At 51.9% G+C, this 18510-nt stretch overlaps 2 protein-coding genes across 9 annotated transcripts; both read right to left on the minus strand.

The window, feature by feature from the left end:
* Positions 1–19: 19 nt before the first annotated feature.
* Positions 20–6466, minus strand: Rps6kb2 (ribosomal protein S6 kinase B2). 4 transcript variants are annotated; one of them, XM_034510634.2, is made up of 15 exons: positions 6292–6466; positions 5939–5979; positions 5739–5859; positions 5383–5451; positions 3995–4142; positions 2612–2669; positions 2437–2537; positions 2214–2304; positions 2041–2131; positions 1822–1929; positions 1301–1363; positions 1113–1190; positions 916–1023; positions 713–825; positions 20–440 (listed from the first exon to the last, which is right to left on the minus strand). In XM_034510634.2, the coding sequence occupies exons 1-15, from the start codon at positions 6361–6363 to the stop codon at positions 248–250; spliced, it is 1455 nt and encodes a 484-aa protein (XP_034366525.1). In that variant the 5' UTR covers positions 6364–6466; the 3' UTR covers positions 20–247. The 4 variants fall into 4 exon arrangements, with proteins under 4 accessions (XP_034366525.1, XP_034366541.1, XP_076771061.1 ...); XM_034510650.2 differs by lacking the exon at positions 5939–5979 and having other exon boundaries at positions 6292–6463; XM_076914946.1 differs by lacking the exon at positions 5939–5979 and having other exon boundaries at positions 5739–5854; positions 6292–6445.
* Positions 6467–7449: 983 nt separating this feature from the next.
* On the minus strand, positions 7450–18304 carry Carns1 (carnosine synthase 1). 5 transcript variants are annotated; one of them, XM_076914863.1, is made up of 11 exons: positions 18165–18304; positions 17764–17790; positions 17586–17624; positions 15764–16037; positions 14950–15039; positions 14638–14700; positions 13619–13793; positions 13450–13531; positions 12524–12755; positions 12149–12429; positions 7450–9692 (listed from the first exon to the last, which is right to left on the minus strand). In XM_076914863.1, the coding sequence occupies exons 2-11, from the start codon at positions 17764–17766 to the stop codon at positions 8466–8468; spliced, it is 2466 nt and encodes an 821-aa protein (XP_076770978.1). In that variant the 5' UTR covers positions 17767–17790; positions 18165–18304; the 3' UTR covers positions 7450–8465. The 5 variants fall into 5 exon arrangements, with proteins under 5 accessions (XP_076770978.1, XP_076770968.1, XP_034366461.1 ...); XM_076914853.1 differs by having other exon boundaries at positions 13450–13535; positions 14213–14700; XM_034510570.2 differs by lacking the exon at positions 17586–17624 and having other exon boundaries at positions 13450–13535; positions 14213–14700.
* Positions 18305–18510: the final 206 nt, after the last annotated feature.

Here is an 18510-nt window from a genome sequence, read left to right on the forward strand (position 1 = left end):
CCAGCAAAAGCCACTCTGCCATGATTCAGTCCTTTACTTCTACAAGGGCACAGGTCCAAAGACAGGCCAAGTCCCTTCTGATGGGATGGGGGTTGGGAACCACCGCTAGTGGCTACAGCCTGCAGCCCTCTGTGTACATGATTGTAAGGCTCACCCTTCCACACACAAACACATTCTCATCTCCTGAACATCCACAGGTCAGAGCCAGCTGGGCCCTCACAGCTGCCCGCTCTCTCCCTCTATTCTCTTAGCGCCCTGGGCGGCCCCGTCCCTTCTTAGACTTCTTGGTTCCTGAGGGGGGACGGATGGGAAGGGGGGCAGTGCTTGTGGGTGGTGGTGATGATGGTGGTGGTGGCACGAGTGGAGGTAGAGATGGCTCCATGGGCTCTGGTGGGCCAGGACTGGGCTTGAAACCCTCAAAGGGAGAGAACTTGAGGGGGCTGCAAGAGAAATCAAGGCCGAGTCAGAGCCTCCTAGGCCCAGTCAGGAATACTGGCAGCAGGGGAGGGAGGTTAGGCACAGGAGTTGTAGGTCCACAAACTACCACTTTAGCAGCCTCTGTTACAGATGTACAGGGACTGGAGTCCCACAATGAGCAGGAGCCTGGAGGCTAGCCTTTAACCAAAGAAAAGCCTGGCCAGAGTAGCCCACAGGTACTGGTCTATGCCAGGGAACCTTGCCCCAGCCACATGCCTACCCTGTCCCTGGGTACCTGATGGGGGTGCGGGGACTGCTGTTAAGGCGTCTGGGGGAGCGCAGCTTGGGCTGGAAGGAGAAGCCCTCTTTGATGCTGTCCAGGACAGAAGGTGCCACATATGTGAAGCCCTGTGGGGAAAGGCCAGGCCAGGTGATGCTGGCATCCCCAATTCCTAGCTACAATCCTTGTTCTGGTCCCCATAACCCCCAGAACCTCACCAGGAAGGCTTGGTTGGCACTCTCACTGAGGGCTGTGTCATCTGGACTATCTACTGGTGTCTGCCGTGTGAATCGTGCATCAAACTGGCTCACATCCTCTTCTGATTGCTGTGGGAAGATCCATGTGGGGAATTAAAGAAATCCAAAGTGTAGGACCTCTACGTCCCATGCAGCCAAAAAGACCCCCATATACTCACCAGACTTGGCCTGAAGGGAGGGTCCACACGGCGGGCCAAGAGGTCATCCCAATTGATGTGCCTGAAAAAGGGGTGCCTCTGAGGGTAGAGGGTGCCCGGGAATATGTCGATTATTCACCTTCTCTAGCTCCCTACTATAATCCACTTCATTCTCTGGCCCCAATTCCTTGAGACAAAACCAGACTCACCTGGACATCAGCAGCATCTCCTGGGCCACCCCCGATCCGTTGAATGGGATTCCGCTTCAGAAACTGCACAAGGGAAGAGATAAGGGTGGAGAGAAGCTGATGGTGTGTGCCCAGCCTCCAGAATGGGGAGAAGGCAAGCAGAAATAGGACATAAGATCCAGACTATGGCCTCTGCCCACTGAACCCCTCAATACTTTCAAAGTTGGGTCAACAGTTCCTTCTTCATGAAGCCTTAATGGCATTCCCCTTCCCCTTCTGATGGAACAGGGCTAATGTTACCACAAGAACACCCTGCTGATAGACACAGATCCAGTACTGCTCAGGGGCAGTGGGCAGGCTCTCAGAGCCCAGGCCTACACTTGGGGCTCTGAATCCCAAAGCCAATGTTTCTGCAATTCCCAGAGACAAACTGCACAGGCAGACAGGGTTAGAGCCTAGGGACAGTCAATCATATGTGCAGAGTTGCTGATAGGGCTTAGGGGAAGAGATGGAAACACGTCCCTGGATGGAAAGAGGCCCACCTTTTTGGCAAGGTCCCGGGCATCTGGGGTGAGGTAGGGGGGCAGCACCAGCTTCCCTTTAATGATTTTATCCATAGTTTTCTTCCGGTTCTCTGCGGTGAAGGGCGGCTGGAGAAGGCAGAAGGTGAGGGCAGCCTAGGGGTCCTCCCGCCCAGTCTTGCCCCAATCTGGAAGGGGTCACCCCAACACCCACCCTGCTCCCAGGGAAGCTGGACTTGCCGATCCAGTGAGCATGTCATACATCAGGGCTCCCAGGCTCCACCAGTCCACTGCCCGGTTGTGACCAATACGCACTAGAATCTCTGGGGCCCTGAGAGGCAGGTGGAATTATCAGGAAGGGCAGGCCCTCTCTGGTTATTCTCCCAGACTCAGGCCAGCCAGGTGCTACTTACATGTACTCAATGGTGCCACAGAAGGTGTGAGTGATAGCACCCTCATGAATGGACTCTTTGCAAAGTCCAAAGTCTGTCAGTTTGATGTGACCTGAGGAAGAATGGTGAAAGAGATGCCATGGGATGACATATAGCCAGGTCTACTTGTGGGCTCCTCAGCCCTGCTCTGCAGACCTGGCAAGACAAGGGGTGTGATGCCTGTGCATGCATTCAACATGCTCACCCTGGCTGTTGAGCATGATGTTCTCAGGCTTGAGATCTCGATAGATGATGCCTTGGGAATGGAGATGGCCCAGGGCTAGTGTGATCTCTGCCAGGTAGAAGCTGCAAAGACAGGACAAGGTAAAGGCAGGGCAAAGGCTGGGTGAAGTTAAGGACAAGCACTCCCAGACACCCACCAGGCTGTGTCTTCCAGGAAGATGCCTTCTCGCTCAAGATGTGTGAAGAGCTCACCACCTGTGACACAAGCACATTAGCAGCTGTGCACTTGGGCCCAGCCCCATTACTGTCTGAGCGTCAGTTTCTTCTAGAGAAAAATGGGACTTATAGATCCCACCCTACCTGCCTCCCAGAGCTGCCGTGGGGACTCAATTCAATCAGCAAACATCTACCGTCGCCTATTCACTTGGTGCCTGGCCCTGTGCTGCGTGAAGCTGGGGCAGAGTTGAGAAGACCCAGACATTGCCCTCAGGATCAGTCTAATGGGAAGACAGACATGTGGACACTGCTCTAGACGCCAGGCACAGGGCATACTCCTGACAGAGGACAGAGGAAGCTAATCTCAATACAATAATGGAAGGGGTGGCTCTCTGTGTCTTGACAGAGTGGGAAAGGATGCCAAGCATGCAGGAAGAAGGTGTAGGCCTCAGCTGGTACTGGGGAGACAGGTAGAAGGAATGGGTCTCAATCACTCTTAGTGAGCAACAGCATGAGCCAAAAGACCAAGGCTTTGCTTGAGTGTTTAGAAATGCATGATCTAGGAAGATGACCTTTGCAGTTAGTGGAGGTGATACAAGAACCCAGGGAAGATAGAACCTCAAAAGCTAGTTTAGAAATGGACCTGCTGGGTGTAGTGGCACATGCTTTTAATCCCAGGCAGGGGCAAGGAATGCCTTTTGAGTTCTATGTAGTGAGTTCCAGGCCAGCCAATGCTATATAGTGAGATCCTGTCTCAAAAAGACAAAACAAGAAGGTGTTTAGCACACGCCTTTAATGTCAGCATACTCAGTCTGCAAAGACAGGCAGATCTCCTGAGTTCAAGGCCAGCATGGTCTATATAGTAAGTTCCAGGCAGGCCAGGGCTACATAAGCAGACCCTGTCTCAAAACAAAACAAAAAAAAAAAATCAAAACCAAAAAAACAAAACAAAACAAAACAAAACAAAACAAAAAACCCACAAAACAACAACCAAAAAACCTTATAGAAACAGTAACCACCCATCAGACTTTCAAGAAGAAGTGTGCAGATGAGACCTGACTGGGTGTCTGATACACAGGGAACAGGCAAGAAAGGTAGCAAAAGTAGATGAAATTCTCCCTGGACATCACATCTATACAAACTCCCACCAGCCCCACCCACCTTACAAACACTAGGCACTGGATGGATGTTTGCTGAATGAATGAACAAATGGAGAGACAGACAGATGAACACATGGCCAGTAATGGTGTGTGAGCTCCTAGCCATCCTCCACGATCATACCTCTCAGGATTCCTTAAGTCCCCACCCAGTGTTCCCAGGCTGGCTTCCTGCCACACACTACTCGGCCTAGCCCATACACCTACCACTGAGGCACTCCAGGATGAGGTAGAGTTTGCCACCTGTCTGGAAAGCATAGGCCAGTTCTACAATGAAGGGATGCTTCACAGATTCTAGAATGTTCCGCTCAGCCCGGGTATGTGCTGTGTCCTTGGCACTGCATACAATCTTGGCCTAGAGATGCAGGAGTTTGTTAGAAGGTGAGGCACCCAGAGTGCTTTCCTTTTTGCTCTGCTGATTTATTGTCGCAGGATGCTCAACCTCAATATTTAACTATACAAAGGAGGAACTAAGGGGAAGTCATGACTCTCGCTTCATGTAAACATTGAAACACAACTTGGGTATATAAGTGTCTAGACTCTAGGTCTGTGTAGACCATGGCTGTGCAGTGATATCATAGTCATCCCACTAGTAACCAACCCACAGAGTCAGGGTACCAAGGGCCAAACAGTATCACAACTAGCCCCTTTTCTAGAAGCTTCTCCTCCAGTCTGCCCTCCACAAGATCTAATCATGACCAAGTAATGGGAGGACTGGGCACTAGACTCATAGGTTAAAAGCACATGCTATGAAAGCATAAAGATCTGAGTTCAAATCTCCAGTACCAATATAAAAAGCCAAGGATGCCTGTACCCGGGACTGTGGGATGTGGACACAGAAGGATCACTGTGGTTTGCTAGCCACCAGCCTAGCTTCAGGTCCAGTGAGACCTTGTCTCATGAGAGTAAGGGATAGTAAAAGCAGTAAACTTTTCTGGAACTGGTTTATCCTCTCAGTTTCTCACCCTTGACACTTTTTGTTTGTTTTGTTGAGACAAGGTATCATTATGTAGCCCAGGGTGGCCACTCAGATCCACCACTCAGATCCTCCTGCTTCACCAAGTCCTGAGACTACAGGTGTATCCTACCAAGTTCAGCTAAACTTGACACTACTGACACACTGAGCCATATAGTTCTTTGTTCTGGGTTCCTGCTCAGCTGCATCCTGGGCTTCTGTTCACTGAATGCCAACAGTACTGCCTGCCCCCAGAGTCTGACAATCAAAACTTGCCATATGTGCCTTAGCAGGCAAGTAGTTTCCATTTGCCAGGCAGTGGTGGCGCACACCTTTAATCCCAGCACTTGGGAGACAGAATCAGGCGGATTTCTGAGTTCGAGGCCAGCCTGGTCTACAGAGTGAGTTCCAGGACAGCCAGAGCTACACAGAGAAACCCTATCTCGAAAAACCAAAAAAAAAAAAAAAAGTTTACATTTAAGAATTACTCCAAAATAGCATATATGACAATGGATACTAAGTCAGGGAGTGCCAAGATAAGGACTATCTTCATCCTGTTTCTGGCTGTCTTTCCGAGACCTGGTACAGGCTGCTGGGGATGGCAGCTACTCTGTCTTTGCTGGCTGAGCAAATGACTCACCTTCCTCAAGACTTTCATGGCATATATTTTGCCCAAGTTGGTGCCTTGCACTTTTCTCACCTGGAACACCTGTAGGGCAGGGGAGACAGGATTAACTTCCCTGACCACATCCCATCTTCAAGGTGCCCCACCCTAAAGCTCTAGTATTGGGACCAAAAGGTCTAAGCTCAGCTTAAGGGTGGAACAGTAAAGATCTCCATCTCTGATTTTGAAAGGATCTGCCCTTCCCTCCCTCAGATTTCCAGCTCTGAATCCCATGAGAGACTCAGCAGATTTACAAGCCTATTGGGTGTGATGGATAGACTGGTGTCTCAGGCTAGAGCTGAGGTCACCAGGAGGGGAAGGGATGCTAGTACCTTGCCATAGCCTCCCTTGCCCAGTACACTCAGTAGCTCAAAGCAGTGGGGCCCGATGCGCTCAGGACCCAGATTCACGCTGCTCTCTGTCAGCTCCACTTCCTCATAGTGTCCCACTGTCCTAAAGACATAGTAAGTTAATGAGGGAAAGGCTCTAGTGTACCCCAAGCCCTCATCCCCCAAGCAAGACCCTCACTCACTCCAGGCCAGCAGCCCTTAACTCGCCAAGGGGACACACGTCCTGTGAGAAACCAAGTGATAAGAACCATGGAAGGTGCCAGAATATCTCCTCTTAACCTAGGCTGAACTGCTTGGCCCAGGAGAGAGAACCAAGAATAGGAAGACAGCAGCAGGAATGGGGAAAGTTTGGGAAGGAGAGACCAACGATAGAAAAGGGAAGATCGGGTCCAGGGGCTAGAGTTGGGGCTGGGGTTGAGGCTGGGGCTGGATCTGGGTTTGTAGGGGTCACAAACCACTCAGAGTAGGGAGCGCCAGGACTTTGGTTATCCAGCTGGGCTCCTGGGTCCAGTCGTACCCGGAGGGAAACACTCACCGCAGGGCTGAACTCCGGTTCGCCCTCGCTTCCTTCCTCGGTCTCCAAGTCTAAATCAAACACGGCCGCCATGGCCCCGCCGGTCCCACCGGACCCTCGGCCCGGACCAGGCGGAGCTCTGACTGACAGCACCAAGCTTGGGTCACGTCATCTCTCCGCGACAGCGGCCGCGCGCTCTGATGACGCAAGCTAGCTTAGCCCACTCTCAAGTCGGGTGGGAAGAGAAGATGGCGCCTGTCGGAAAGCCTCTCGGGAGTCGTAGTTCCAGAGATCTGGACCGCCCATCCTGCAGCTTTATGAATAGGCTTTACTAGACCATCTTCCTCGTCAGTTTCTCCTGGGTTAGCTCTCGACCGAGCAGCAAGCACAGAGGCTCCCATTTTGACTCTGGGGCAAGTTCAAGATTTAATGGGCAGAATTACAGGTGCGTGGAGGTTTGAGCTTAAATGGCAACTCCTCAGCCCTTCTTAGAGCTAGCTGTGAGCTGCCTAGAAAGAAAAATGGTGTCTGTTCGATTGTATTAGGGAACAGTAGTCTATATTAGGGACACTCCTTATAACCTTCCTGAAGCTCACAGATCCTGCAGGTCTGACATTTTCTGGGCGACTGCCTGGGCTTTGTTACAAAGCTCCCGTTCTGAAGGGTTCAACACGCCTAAATATGGACTTTTGCTAATTTAAGCATACCGAGTATTCCTGCTGCCTAGTTCAGAATAGATACTTGAATAGAATATGGTTGAAAGGATGGATGAGAACTGGCGAGATAGTTCAGGGGGTAAAATCACTTGTCACATAAACCTGGCTGCTGGAGTTCTATCCCAAACTAAGCCTGTGCATTTTGATTGGAGTCTGTCTGGATGGCCTTTCCATTGCATAGGGGATGCCCACTGGGATACACAGAGTGAACTCAGATGAGCAAATTTAGGGGGATCCAGGTCAGCAGAAGTATCACTGCCTGAATGTGACCTAGGATTGTAATTCAAGAAAAAAAAATCCTCAAACATACATGTAGGTATAAGATAAGCCCCTGGCAAAGGTCAAACCTAGGGCCCAGCCAATAGGGTGCTTTTCCACCTCTCCCTCCCACTTCCCAGCTCCCCACCTACTGAACCCCGGGTGGGGGCACTATTTAAAACAAACTGGATTCCAGAGGCTTCACTAGTTTACAAGTCTTTATTTGGGTAGGCATGTTTTCGGGAGCTGTCCATGGCTCTTGTTCTGGACAGACAGGTGTTCTCAGAGTAGCTAGCTTCCTAGAATGAGGAAAGGTGTGTACACAGAAGTCCAAGGGCCAAGCTAGTTAGGTATGCCAGAGGCCAAAGCAACAAAGCTGGTAGGGAACATGTATGGTATATACAGGAGGGAGGGAGGTGTTCAGGAGTCTGAATGCTGCTTATGAATGAAGATAGAAAGTAAGAGAGGACCTGGAGGCTGACTGAGCATGTAAAACCGTAAACAGAGAAGGCTGGTCTTTGCATCCTGTCCACATCCACTGTGATAGGACTGTGGAGGCAGTCATTTTTTTTCTCTCTAAGCCTGCTTCCTCATCTGTAGCATGGGGGCACTAGAGTTTGCCTGAAAGTGTGAAGGGAAATGATTACTCCTAGTGCTGATCATAGACATTTGCTTTTACTGCTCAGGCCAACAGACACAGTGAAGCACTGCCAAGACATTTTCAACAGGCTCTACAACTCTCCTGGACCTTGTATAAAGACTGGTGTGCCTATCTCAGATTTCATGGCCTTTGTTCAAGGCTAGGGGTCGGTGGGAGTTCTCTCTTATATAGGGGACAGGAAGAGAAGGACCTGGAGGGTAGGAGGAGTGAAAGAGGAGGAGCCTGGGTTTCACCCACTCCCATCTGGGCTGGGCACTGACAGTGTGGTGATGAAGCTGCTATTTGTTAGTTCTTTAAAGGTTAAGAGTCCTGGGGATACCTGGGACTACATGGAGGCTTTCAGGAAGGCAAAAGGACCCAGCAAATTCCAGGTACTTGTTTTATGGTCCTTGAATCCAGAAGACTTTGATGTCAAAATGACTCTACTGTTCTGGAATAGACCTGAGGCATGGGAGTGTGCTGACCCAGGTTTGGGGCAAAGTGACAGAGAGAGGAGCAGGAAAACAGCGCCACAGCCTCTGCCCCTAGCACTTCATCCCTGCTGCTCCTTGACCCCAGTGCTATTTGAAATGAGACAGGAAATGGGCAACTGGATAGTTGGGCCTGTCGATGCCTAAGCCCTGACAGATGCCTAGCAGGCGGAGACGGGCCTCAGCAGGGCTGGGCCCAGCACAAGCCACACTGCAGTAGGGCTCCTCATACTGGCCAGGTATCAGGGCCTCCTCCAGCAGGTTGAGTCGTAATTGACCCTGGTCATGGAGGGCCTGCAGAGTCTCCCGACTGCTAGGGGAGCTCAGCAGCTGTAGGTGCTGGGACACCAGGCACATGACACCCACTAGGTAGCCACGGGCACGAGGGTGGGCAGGCAAGGCAGGCTGCAGGCCACAGGCCACCATTGTAGAAGCCAGAAGCAAATCCACACCATAGAGCTCCAGGATCCAGTCTCGAAGGTAGAACCCTCCCATGCGAGGATTGATCTCGATGAGCCTTGGCCCAGCCCCAGTCATCTTGAGCTCCACATTGAAAACCCCATCCAGCAGCCCACAGCCCAGGCAGCATCGAAAAGCTGCCTGCACCATCTGGGCCTCCTGCTCCGGTGCTAGCCCAGTGGGCATGCAGGCTGCAGTCTCTGTGAAGCCAGGCAGCCTTGTGGGGCCATTATCAGAGACAAAAGCAGCCAGCAATCGTCCACCGAACACCACCAGGTCCACATCATGCTCTGTGCCCTCAACAAACTCCATCAGCAGCATAGCATTGCCCCAGCCCAGCCCAATGCCTGGGTGGTCAGCCTCACCCTGCAAGTCATGGAGGATCCGGGAAAAGTGCTCATGGCACTGTGGCCCATCCTTTACCAGCTGCACACCTACTGCTCCTGACCCAAATTCCAGCTTCATCACACCTGGCAGGGGTACCTGGTAAATGGCCCTCTCCACATCAGCCTCGCTCTCCAATGGGCAGCAGGCCACCGCATGGAGGGAAGTTGAAGGCCAGGGTGGGCCCTGACATCGCAACAGATGCAGTTGGGTTCGGCTCTTCTGCTTTGCCAAACACATGGCAGCTGGGGGGCTGCAGGGCAGACCCAGCTCTCGGCAGAGCAGAGCAGTAAGCACCAAGCAATCATCCCAGAAGGAGAAACAGCCATCCAGCTTCAGGTTCCGTGTCCGTACCAGTTCAGCCAGCAGCCGTGCGTTCTCCTCATCCCTCCGGTGCTCAGTCACATCAAAGTGGATAAAGGTCTGTACCAGCCGGGATGCAAAGTGGTTGGGGTCTGATTCCACCAAGTGCAGCTGAAACAAACCGGAGGGACACTCATGTGAGCAAGTGTTGGGTCATGGAAGATACAGGATGGTTTTCTACAGGGTAGACAGACACCAGGTGCTCAATATATGTTTATTGATGACTTGAATAAATGTGCAGAGGTGAGACACCTATGTCACCCTAGATAGGAGGAAAATCAGAAGAAAAAAAACTTGAGGAGGAAAGGGCAAGCTGAGTGAGAGGAACAAGGTGCAAGAAGAGTCCACCAGACGGCTCATTAGAGCATGCTCACAAGCAGCTTTCCCGAAGGGCTTGGAGACCAGCCATCAGGGTTGGGGCTGGAGACAGGTGGCTTGCTTATCATTCCTTCCACATGTTCTAACACTGTAATGTGATGTGCAGAACTCCAGAGGAGCCCCATGTCCCCAAAGCTTGTGTTTGCTAGGTGAACAGAGACACAAGGCAGCTGCTACTGAAGGCAGAAGCAGCCACTGACGAGGGAGAAGTGGCTGTGTGTCAGGTAACTCAGGAGTCTGTCAGTCCTTTAACTGGCATTCACTCTGTCAGGTAGAAATTGTGATGCCAAGGCTGTTGAGAATTTCCCAGGAACTGTGCATGGTGGAAAACAGGCAAGGAGGTCACTGTGGTGGACCAGAGGCAGCCCGAGAAAGACTCAGCTTTCTTATTTGTTTCAATAGGAATGATAATGTCTGTTGCCTGGCTAACTCCAGATCCTACAATATGAGTCCCTGCCTTCTTCCAACAATAAACTTAACTTGAAATCAATAAAGTGTTCATTTCACTCCTGGAGGATCCTATGTGTCAAGCTGTAGGAATTCAGCTTCAAAGATCTTTCCCCCAAGGCAGAGCTAAATTTCTTCCTTACCCAGATGTTCAAGACCTAGTAGCTACAAGGTTTGGTAGTAGGTACTTGTAATTCCAACATCTGGGAGGCTGAGGTAGGAGGATTGTGTTATGAATGTTCAAGGCTAGCCTGATTATCCTATTAAGTTTCAGGTCAGGCTGAGCCACAGAGTAAGACCATGTCTGGCACAAATAAATAACCACTAAAATAAACAAAAATATAAATATAAAATAACACTTCTGAAATTCCAGAATCTGGAGGTAGAGATAGGATTAATTCAAAGCATGCTTCAGCTATATAAGGAGTTTGAAGCCATCATGAGTTATATGAGAACATATCTCAAAGATCCCAAAACACTGAGGGCTGGAGAGATGGTTCGGGCATTAAGAGCACTTGCTGCGTTTGCAGAAGACCAGAGTGTGAGCACCCACATCAGGTGACTCTGGATCTGATAATATCCTCTTCTGGACTCCAATGACACCTGCATACACCTGCATATATACATACTTCAGAGACAAACACATAACATTTAAAAAGTAAAATAAATTGGGGCTGTGGAGACAGCTCAGCAGTGAAGAGTCCTAGCTGCTCTTCCATAGGACCAGGTTTGATTCTCAGCACCAACATGGCAACACACAGCAGCCTGCAATTCTGGTTCTAGGGGGATCGATGCCCTTTTCTGGCCTCTGTGGACACCAGGCTCATACATGGTGCACATACATAGTTGCAGGCAAAATACCCATATACATACAATTAAAAATAAATAAATAAAAATAATGAAATCCAGGTCTTAGCTGGGCGGTGGTGGCGCACGCCTTTAATCCCAGCACTTGGGAGGCAGAGGCAGTCGGATTTCTGAGTTCGAGGCCAGCCTGGTCTGCAGAGTGAGTTCCAGGACAGCCAGGGCTATACAAAGAAACCCTGTCTCAAAAAACCAAAAAGAAAAAAAAAAAAAAAAAAAAAAAAAAAAAGAAATCCAGGTCTGCAGCTCAGGGATAGAGAGCTTGTTCCCATAGTATATGCAAGGCCATAATTAAATCCCTAAAACATCAAGAAAAAAAAAAAAATCTGGCCGGGCAGTGATGGCGCACGCCTTTAGTCCCAGCACTTGGGAGGCAGAGGCAGGCAGATTTCTGAGTTCGAGGCCAGCCTGGTCTACAGAGTGAGTTCCAGGACAGCCAGGGCTACACAGAGAAACCCTGCCTCGAAAAGCCAAAAAAAAAAAAAAAAAATCTGAGCGTGGTGGTGTGGCTTTAATTCTAGATTAGGGTGGAAGAGACAGGAAGCTCTCTGGTAGTTTGAGGCTAGCCTGATTTACATTGCGAATTCCAATCAGACAGGACTATATAGTGAGACTCTTTCTCAAAAATAAATAAAATAGAGAAGTGAGCTCCTCTATTGCCGTGAAATACTGCCAATCTCCTGCCCATTCAAACCTACTTACTCCACCTCTTCTTTCCTTTGTTTTTTCTGAGGGGCCTCTCTCACAGCAGCAGGGCCCGACCCTCGCCAGGAAGGCCCGCCTCCGGAAAGCGGCCACCTTCTTCTGAAAAACTAGTCCCGCCCATTTATAGCCCGCCCTCACCAATCAGAACAGTATTTGGGCCCCGCCCCGCCCACCTTCAGTCCGTAGTCCCGCGCCGCCTCCCACACGAACTTCTTGCTGACTCCGCCAGCGCCGATCACCAGCAGCTGTTTGCCGTCCATGAGGTGGCGCCCTGAGCGCCGCAGCATAGTCTCCACCAGCGGTGCTGCCGCTGCCTCCTCAGCTGAGTGTACCAGGCGCGGCGCAGCCCACATCCCCTCAAGCGCGCCGCATGCCTCCAGACACAGGCCACTGTTCAGCTTAAGGACCACGGGGGTCAGCGTGCGTCCGACCACTGTGAGAACGAAGTCCACGCCTGGGCCGGGCGAGAATGCGCGGATTGAGCTTCCCTCAACCCGGTTCCCACACTGCCCAAGCCGCCCAGCCCGAGCTGCGCCTCCCATGCTCACCGAGGAAGTCGGTGTGCACTTGGCGTCCACCACGCTGCTCCACACTCAATCCGGCCTCCAGGGCCAGCACTGCGGCCAACGCGGCTTCAGCTGCTTCTTTGATGCCCTGTCCCAGAAGCGCCACCTGCGCCTCCTCTTCCAGGCCGCACTGGGCCAGCGCCACCCCAAGTGTCCTCGGCAGGGTATAGTGGTGCCGCACGGGTCGATCCCCACGGCCCACGCCACACACAACCTGACCACAGTGCAGTTCAGAAGGGGCTGGCCTGGGAGAAGTCCCGCCAAAGCTCACCTTTCTAAGTACCCCTTTGACACCTGGGCATCTTCCCTACACCGAGATCCAGGCCCCACCTTCCCTGCACTTAAAGAACCCCCCTTCTCCCATTCAGACCTAAACTTTACAAATCACTCTCAGCTTCACTGGCCATCTGGTGCCCAGATCCCTCGGGGTTATGCTGGCTTCCAGGCCCAGCTCGAAGATTCCAAGCATGCTTGCTCCAACCTGCTATAGCTACCCTGTTTTTTTCCTAGCCTTAGCATGTCTCTTGAAAAGCCCTCATCATGTCCCCTAGAGTTCTGAGTATCCAGGAGGTCCCCCAAGCCTTCCTGGGTCCCTCAGCATGGCACCTTCCTATGGGACTGATCCTGAGTTAGTTTCTTCTGTAAGGAGAAGCATTCTGGAAAAGGAATCAGGCCCCCAGGACAAGGAAGAGGGGTTAAGCACAAGAGCTCCGGCTCCTGATATAGAAAGGGTAAGGAAGGTTGAAGAGGAAGAAAAAAGTGTCAACCCTAGGAGTCCCCTTGGAAGTAACCAGAACCCCCTACTCCAAATTATATCCTCTCTGCACCAGGAAGGCCCTCATCAGAGCAGTGGGGTTAGGCAGAGCTGGGGTGGACAGGACTGTGTCCTAGGCCTGAGCCATTCTCACCTTACTCAGTAGGGGCCTGTCACCCTGAATCCGACACACTACTGCACAGATGCGCACAGCCAGCTCAGGGCCAGGTGCAGGACTGCCTGGGGGAACATGAGAAGTCTAAGCCCAGAAGCGTCTAGAGATCGGACTCTGTTCCCAATTTCTGGCTGGCTCGGGTGAGAACCTGGTAAGGGCAGCCGGACAGGTGGGCACATGGCCTCCACAAGGACACTCTCCTCTTCCTCCAGCTTCTCCAACAATCCCAGCACTGTGCTCACCACTGTGGATGGCTCTACCCGCAGGTGCAGAGGCAATACCAGCCGTCCCCGCCAGCGCCAGCCACTGAGCCTCACAGCCACCTACAGCAGAAAAGGGAGAGGAGGCCGGCTGGTGGTGGCGCACGCCTTTAATCCCAGCACTTGGGAGGCAGAGGCCAGCCTGGTCTACAGAGTGAGTTCCAGGACAGCCAGGGCTATACAGAGAAACCCTGTCTCGAAAAACCAAAAAAAAAAAAAAAAAAAAAAAAAAAAAAGAAAAGAAAAGGGAGAGGACCTTCCTCACCACCACTACCTCATGTGGCTGAAAGGTAGGATGCTCATGCCACAGGTGCCAGTAAGTAAACTGAGGTAGGAATGCACAGGGCACTGCTATGGAGAAATGGGACAGTGGCAGAGCTAAGAGTTGGGGATTATTTCCCAGCAGGACTTGGTAATCACAACATGGGTTCCCTCCTGCAGGTACCCACATAGACCTCAGTGCAGAAAGGGCCTGTTGTTACCTGTGAAGCATCACCCAAAGCCTCGGAGTGCACAAAGGCCTCTACTTCCTCTTTCACCAGTGTTTCCTGGCCTTCCTTCCCACTGAGCTCCACCAGCCGTAGTCCAGGGCTGGCATCCCCTCCCCGAAGCAGCCCTGGAGGCCTATAAGTGAAAGCCAGGGTAGCTGGCACGGCCACACCACTCTGCTGGGACAGCAACCACCTCATCAGCAGCCGGTCCTCCAGCAGCCGTGCCAGCTCCGATGAGGCTCCTGTGGGGCAAGTGAGATTCCGAGCCAGCTCTGCTGCCTCCTTGCCATGGCCAGATTCTGGCCCCAGGCCTGCCAAGAAGTAGGTGGCATGCCGAGGGGGAACAAAATCATCCAGGAATGTCAGGCCCCCTGGATAGAAGCTCACAGCCTTGGAGACTGACAGGGCCGCCTCACCCTCTTGGTCTGGAGTTGCCACCTTCATCAGCCAAGCAGGGGACAGGCAAAGGAGCATGTTTCCTGTGGGCATAGGGAGGAAGGTGGCTGGCCAGGGAATGCTTAGTAGTGCTGACACCCTCCACCCCCAGCCCCAGCTTCTGTGTCATGGGAGTCAGTGACTACCAGAACCCAACCCTACTCAGAGCATGGCAGCTGGTCCTGTGGAATGCAGGCCTTTGCCAAGGTTGGTGGGTATTTTGGGATATGGCTGGGCTAGGGCAGGGCTGCCCTTTCTGTGGGAGAGGATGAGGAACTTGGGCACACACTCACCAGGGCTCTGGACCCCACCCTCCAGCAACAGAGATAGGAAGGTGCTGGGGGAACCCAGAATGCACAAGGTCACCTCTGCCCCAGGGCAGCCTGGGGGAAGAGAACATTGTCATGTTCACCAAGGGTCCTCTTCTTGCTGCCCTTCTGCCCACTTTTCCCTACCTCCACTTTCCCACCCTCACCCTTAGGCCTCCCGGGTCCTTCTTAGGGGTCAAATGAGAAGAAGACAGAGGGAGTTGAATATGAAAGGGGAGATGCCCGACATCCCTGCCTTGAGACTGGCTCTTTTTTTGTCTGCATCTGATCTAGAAGGCACTGGAAGACGAATCTAACCTGAGTTTGGATTTTGCACATGACCTCAGAAAGGCCACTGTTTCTCTAAGCCTCAGTTTTCCAGTCTGTGTGATGGGAACAAGTCTGTGATTCTCATGTATTCTAGCTGAAGATCATTTGGTCCACACAAAATTATTCATGACCCACCTGATCTATGAAACAAGGAGGCATCTTGGGATCGCAACTGCTCAGCTGCATCCATAGTATCTCCTAAGACATCGCTCTAGAAGTTTCAGCTCCATAGAATATGCAAATGATATCGTGGATTTCCAGGGAGCAGGATGGGTAGGGTGGGACATGGTGGGGAGCCCTGACCTGATGTCCTTGGAGACATGACCTGCCTGCCCTAGGCCCTCTGGTTTTGCCTTTAGATGGAACCAGAGCCTGGGGGAGGAGCCAGCCTGGACAGACAAGGGGAAGCAACTGAACTGAAGGTCCCTCCCTGTCTCTGGGAGACCCATTTTGCAGAGCCCTGAGGCACCTGTACGAGGTGCCTGGCTGCGATCCTGGGTCTCAGGAAGGCCAGCTTGCTGCAGACAGCTCTGAAGGAGACCGTAGTAGTACACAGTCCAGGCCCGAGCCTCAGCCTCTTCCGGGGAGCCCTTGCAATCCAGGCTAACATCCTGGCGCCAGGGACCAGGGAAGCAGCCTGTGGGTGGCAGGCCAGCACCTCCTTTCCATGGTTCTTCCTTTCCATCCAGGTCCTTGGAGCCCAGGGGATAGTCCCACTCCGTACTTAGTGGATCCAGGCAGAGCTGAGCAGGGGGCAGAAACAGTATGTCTTAGACAGGATTGGCAAAGTAGTATCTTAAATCACTCAATGGTATGAGCCAGCCTCCCAGTCTTGCCACCTGGGTCAAGTTCAAAGGACCAGAAGAGGAAGGAGTTGAGGGGAGGGAAGCCTTAGCAAGTGGGAACTGTGGTTAGGTACAATACACTGATAAATGACACCAGTCTTGGGCCAGTGAATGGGAAGGGACATACTCTCCATTGAACTCCTGACCCCTGTCACACCTAGGGTCTGTCCTAGCTAGAATCATAGGAGCCTGGGCTTTATCACTGCATCCCAGCTCCACACAGTGTTGACACACAGTAACTGGTCCACAGATGTTTCCGAACTGAAATACTTCAACCATTGTCTAGCCCTGTTCTCTCTGGGACTCTGACTCATCTACCATCATGGAGTTTGTTGTTACTTACTAGGAGACTTTATTTCCTCCTCATGACCCCAATGTAACACCTCCTGGTGAGGGCTGGCATTTTTTTGTTTTCTGAGTTGAGGCTGACCTCAAACGTCTACATATTGGAGAATGACCTTGAGCTGATCCACACATCTGAGTGCTGGGGTCACATCAGCATGTGCCACCACCGCAGGCTCACATGGTGCTGGGGAGAGAACTCAGCCGGGTGTAGACTGAGCCCACACTTTACCAACTGTCTTGCAACTCCAGTCCCTCTTTTTGTTCCTTTTTCTTCATTTTCCCTTTCCTTTTTTTTTTTTTTTTTTTTTTTTTTTTTTTTTTTTTTGACCGGCTTTTGCTTTTTAGATCAGTCTGACCTCAGACTCCAGGCTTTCCACCTCCCAAGCAGTGAGATAACAGGTGTGTACCACTACACCCCTATGTCTGATTTCAGAGGGAGCTGGGAATTGAACCCAGGGCCCACTACATGCTAGGCAGGCATTCTCTAAACAAATTAGTCTCTCTGGTCGGTTTGCTATGTGGCTGAGGGTGGCCTTGAACTGGCAATCTTTTTGCTTCAGACTCCCGAGTGCTGGGATTAAAAGCATGTGTCACCACACTTGGTTCAACATGTCTACAAGTGTATGGAGTTCTGGCACTATTTTCTTTGCAGGAAGTCTGCAGGAAGAGGACACCTCTGTCCCCTGTCTGAGGTGGGGAGCCTCAGGATGATAGAAATGAGGACATTACTCCTTGCAGTGCCTCGGCCTATACAAATCTGGCGGCTGGGCCTGTCAGGAGATAGGCTGAACCATTCACTTTGAACAGGTTGCTAGTTCTCTCTGGCTTAGTGGCTACCTGGTACCTGTCTTGGTCCCACCTTGCCTAGAGGAGATCATCTGTTGGCTCAAAAACTAACTGTAAGCTTCAACCCAGACATTCAAGGTCTGGACCTCAGACCTTCACTCGCATCTTGGAACACCAGGGCTGGATTCTTTGTGTTCTTTCCTAGGAAAGTACTCCGATGTCATGGACTCATGGCTCATCTTTGTGTCCCAGTGCTGGGCAGGTAGGCAGTACTCCATAGGAATGAGGAACTGTTACCAGGCTGACAGCACCTACCTCCTGAGGATAATGTGGCACAGGTGAGTGCCTGGTACACTGGGTAGGGGGTCAAATGATGGAGCCAGTTATGGAGTGTGAGCTGACAGTCCTCAGGGCTAGGTTTCTGAGTGCCAGTCCTTGCCCTCCCTCTATCCAGGGACTTGGACCTTTGTGGAAGGGACCACAGGAGACTCACCATCTTGGAGGTAGAGAGGCAGAGAGACTAGGGGACAGAGAGACAAAACAGGGATCAGAGCAACCTGGTCCCTATCTGACCTTTCAGCCCTTAAGACTACAAGGAGCCCATACATTCTGTGTCCTATCCCTGCCCCACCCCCACCCTCAATGGTAAAGGAATTTTTTGCTCCATGGACCCCAAGAGCCATGCATCTCTGAGCCCTCTAACCCCTGGTTACACCAGCTATGCTAGGAATTGGGGTGTTGGCTCAGCCCTTGCAGTGGGGTGGTGGGGTGAGCAGGGTTCCCATGAATATGTAAGATTAGTGTTAAGTTCTACAAGCTCTCAGGGTCCCCAACCCATATCCCCACTCATCCTCACTCCCTGGCTCCCATGGGGTAGGGTAGGAACAGGGGTACCTGCTGTTGGCAGCAACTGGACCAGGCTAGGCAGGCGGGCAGAAGAGCAAAGAACAAGGGCGTTCTGCAGTGGTGGAGGCACAACACACTATGGCAAGTGGCTTGTCCTTATATAGTGAGCCTGGCCATGCCCCGGGCGGGCGTGGCAGCTTAGACTCATGCTAGAGCCCCGCCTCCCCCTTTCCCCAGTGGCTCCCTCCTCCGCAACCCAGGCTTAGGACAAGGGACTTGTGATCCAGAGGGTGTTGGGATCTGATAACTGACACAGAGGCAATCCACAGAACAGACACTACCCTGAACCAGAGCCTAGGACTATCCAGACACAGACAAATCTACAGTGAGATCC

Source organism: Arvicanthis niloticus, chromosome 1 (genome assembly GCF_011762505.2).
Source record: "Arvicanthis niloticus isolate mArvNil1 chromosome 1, mArvNil1.pat.X, whole genome shotgun sequence".
Lineage (NCBI taxonomy): Eukaryota > Metazoa > Chordata > Mammalia > Rodentia > Muridae > Arvicanthis > Arvicanthis niloticus.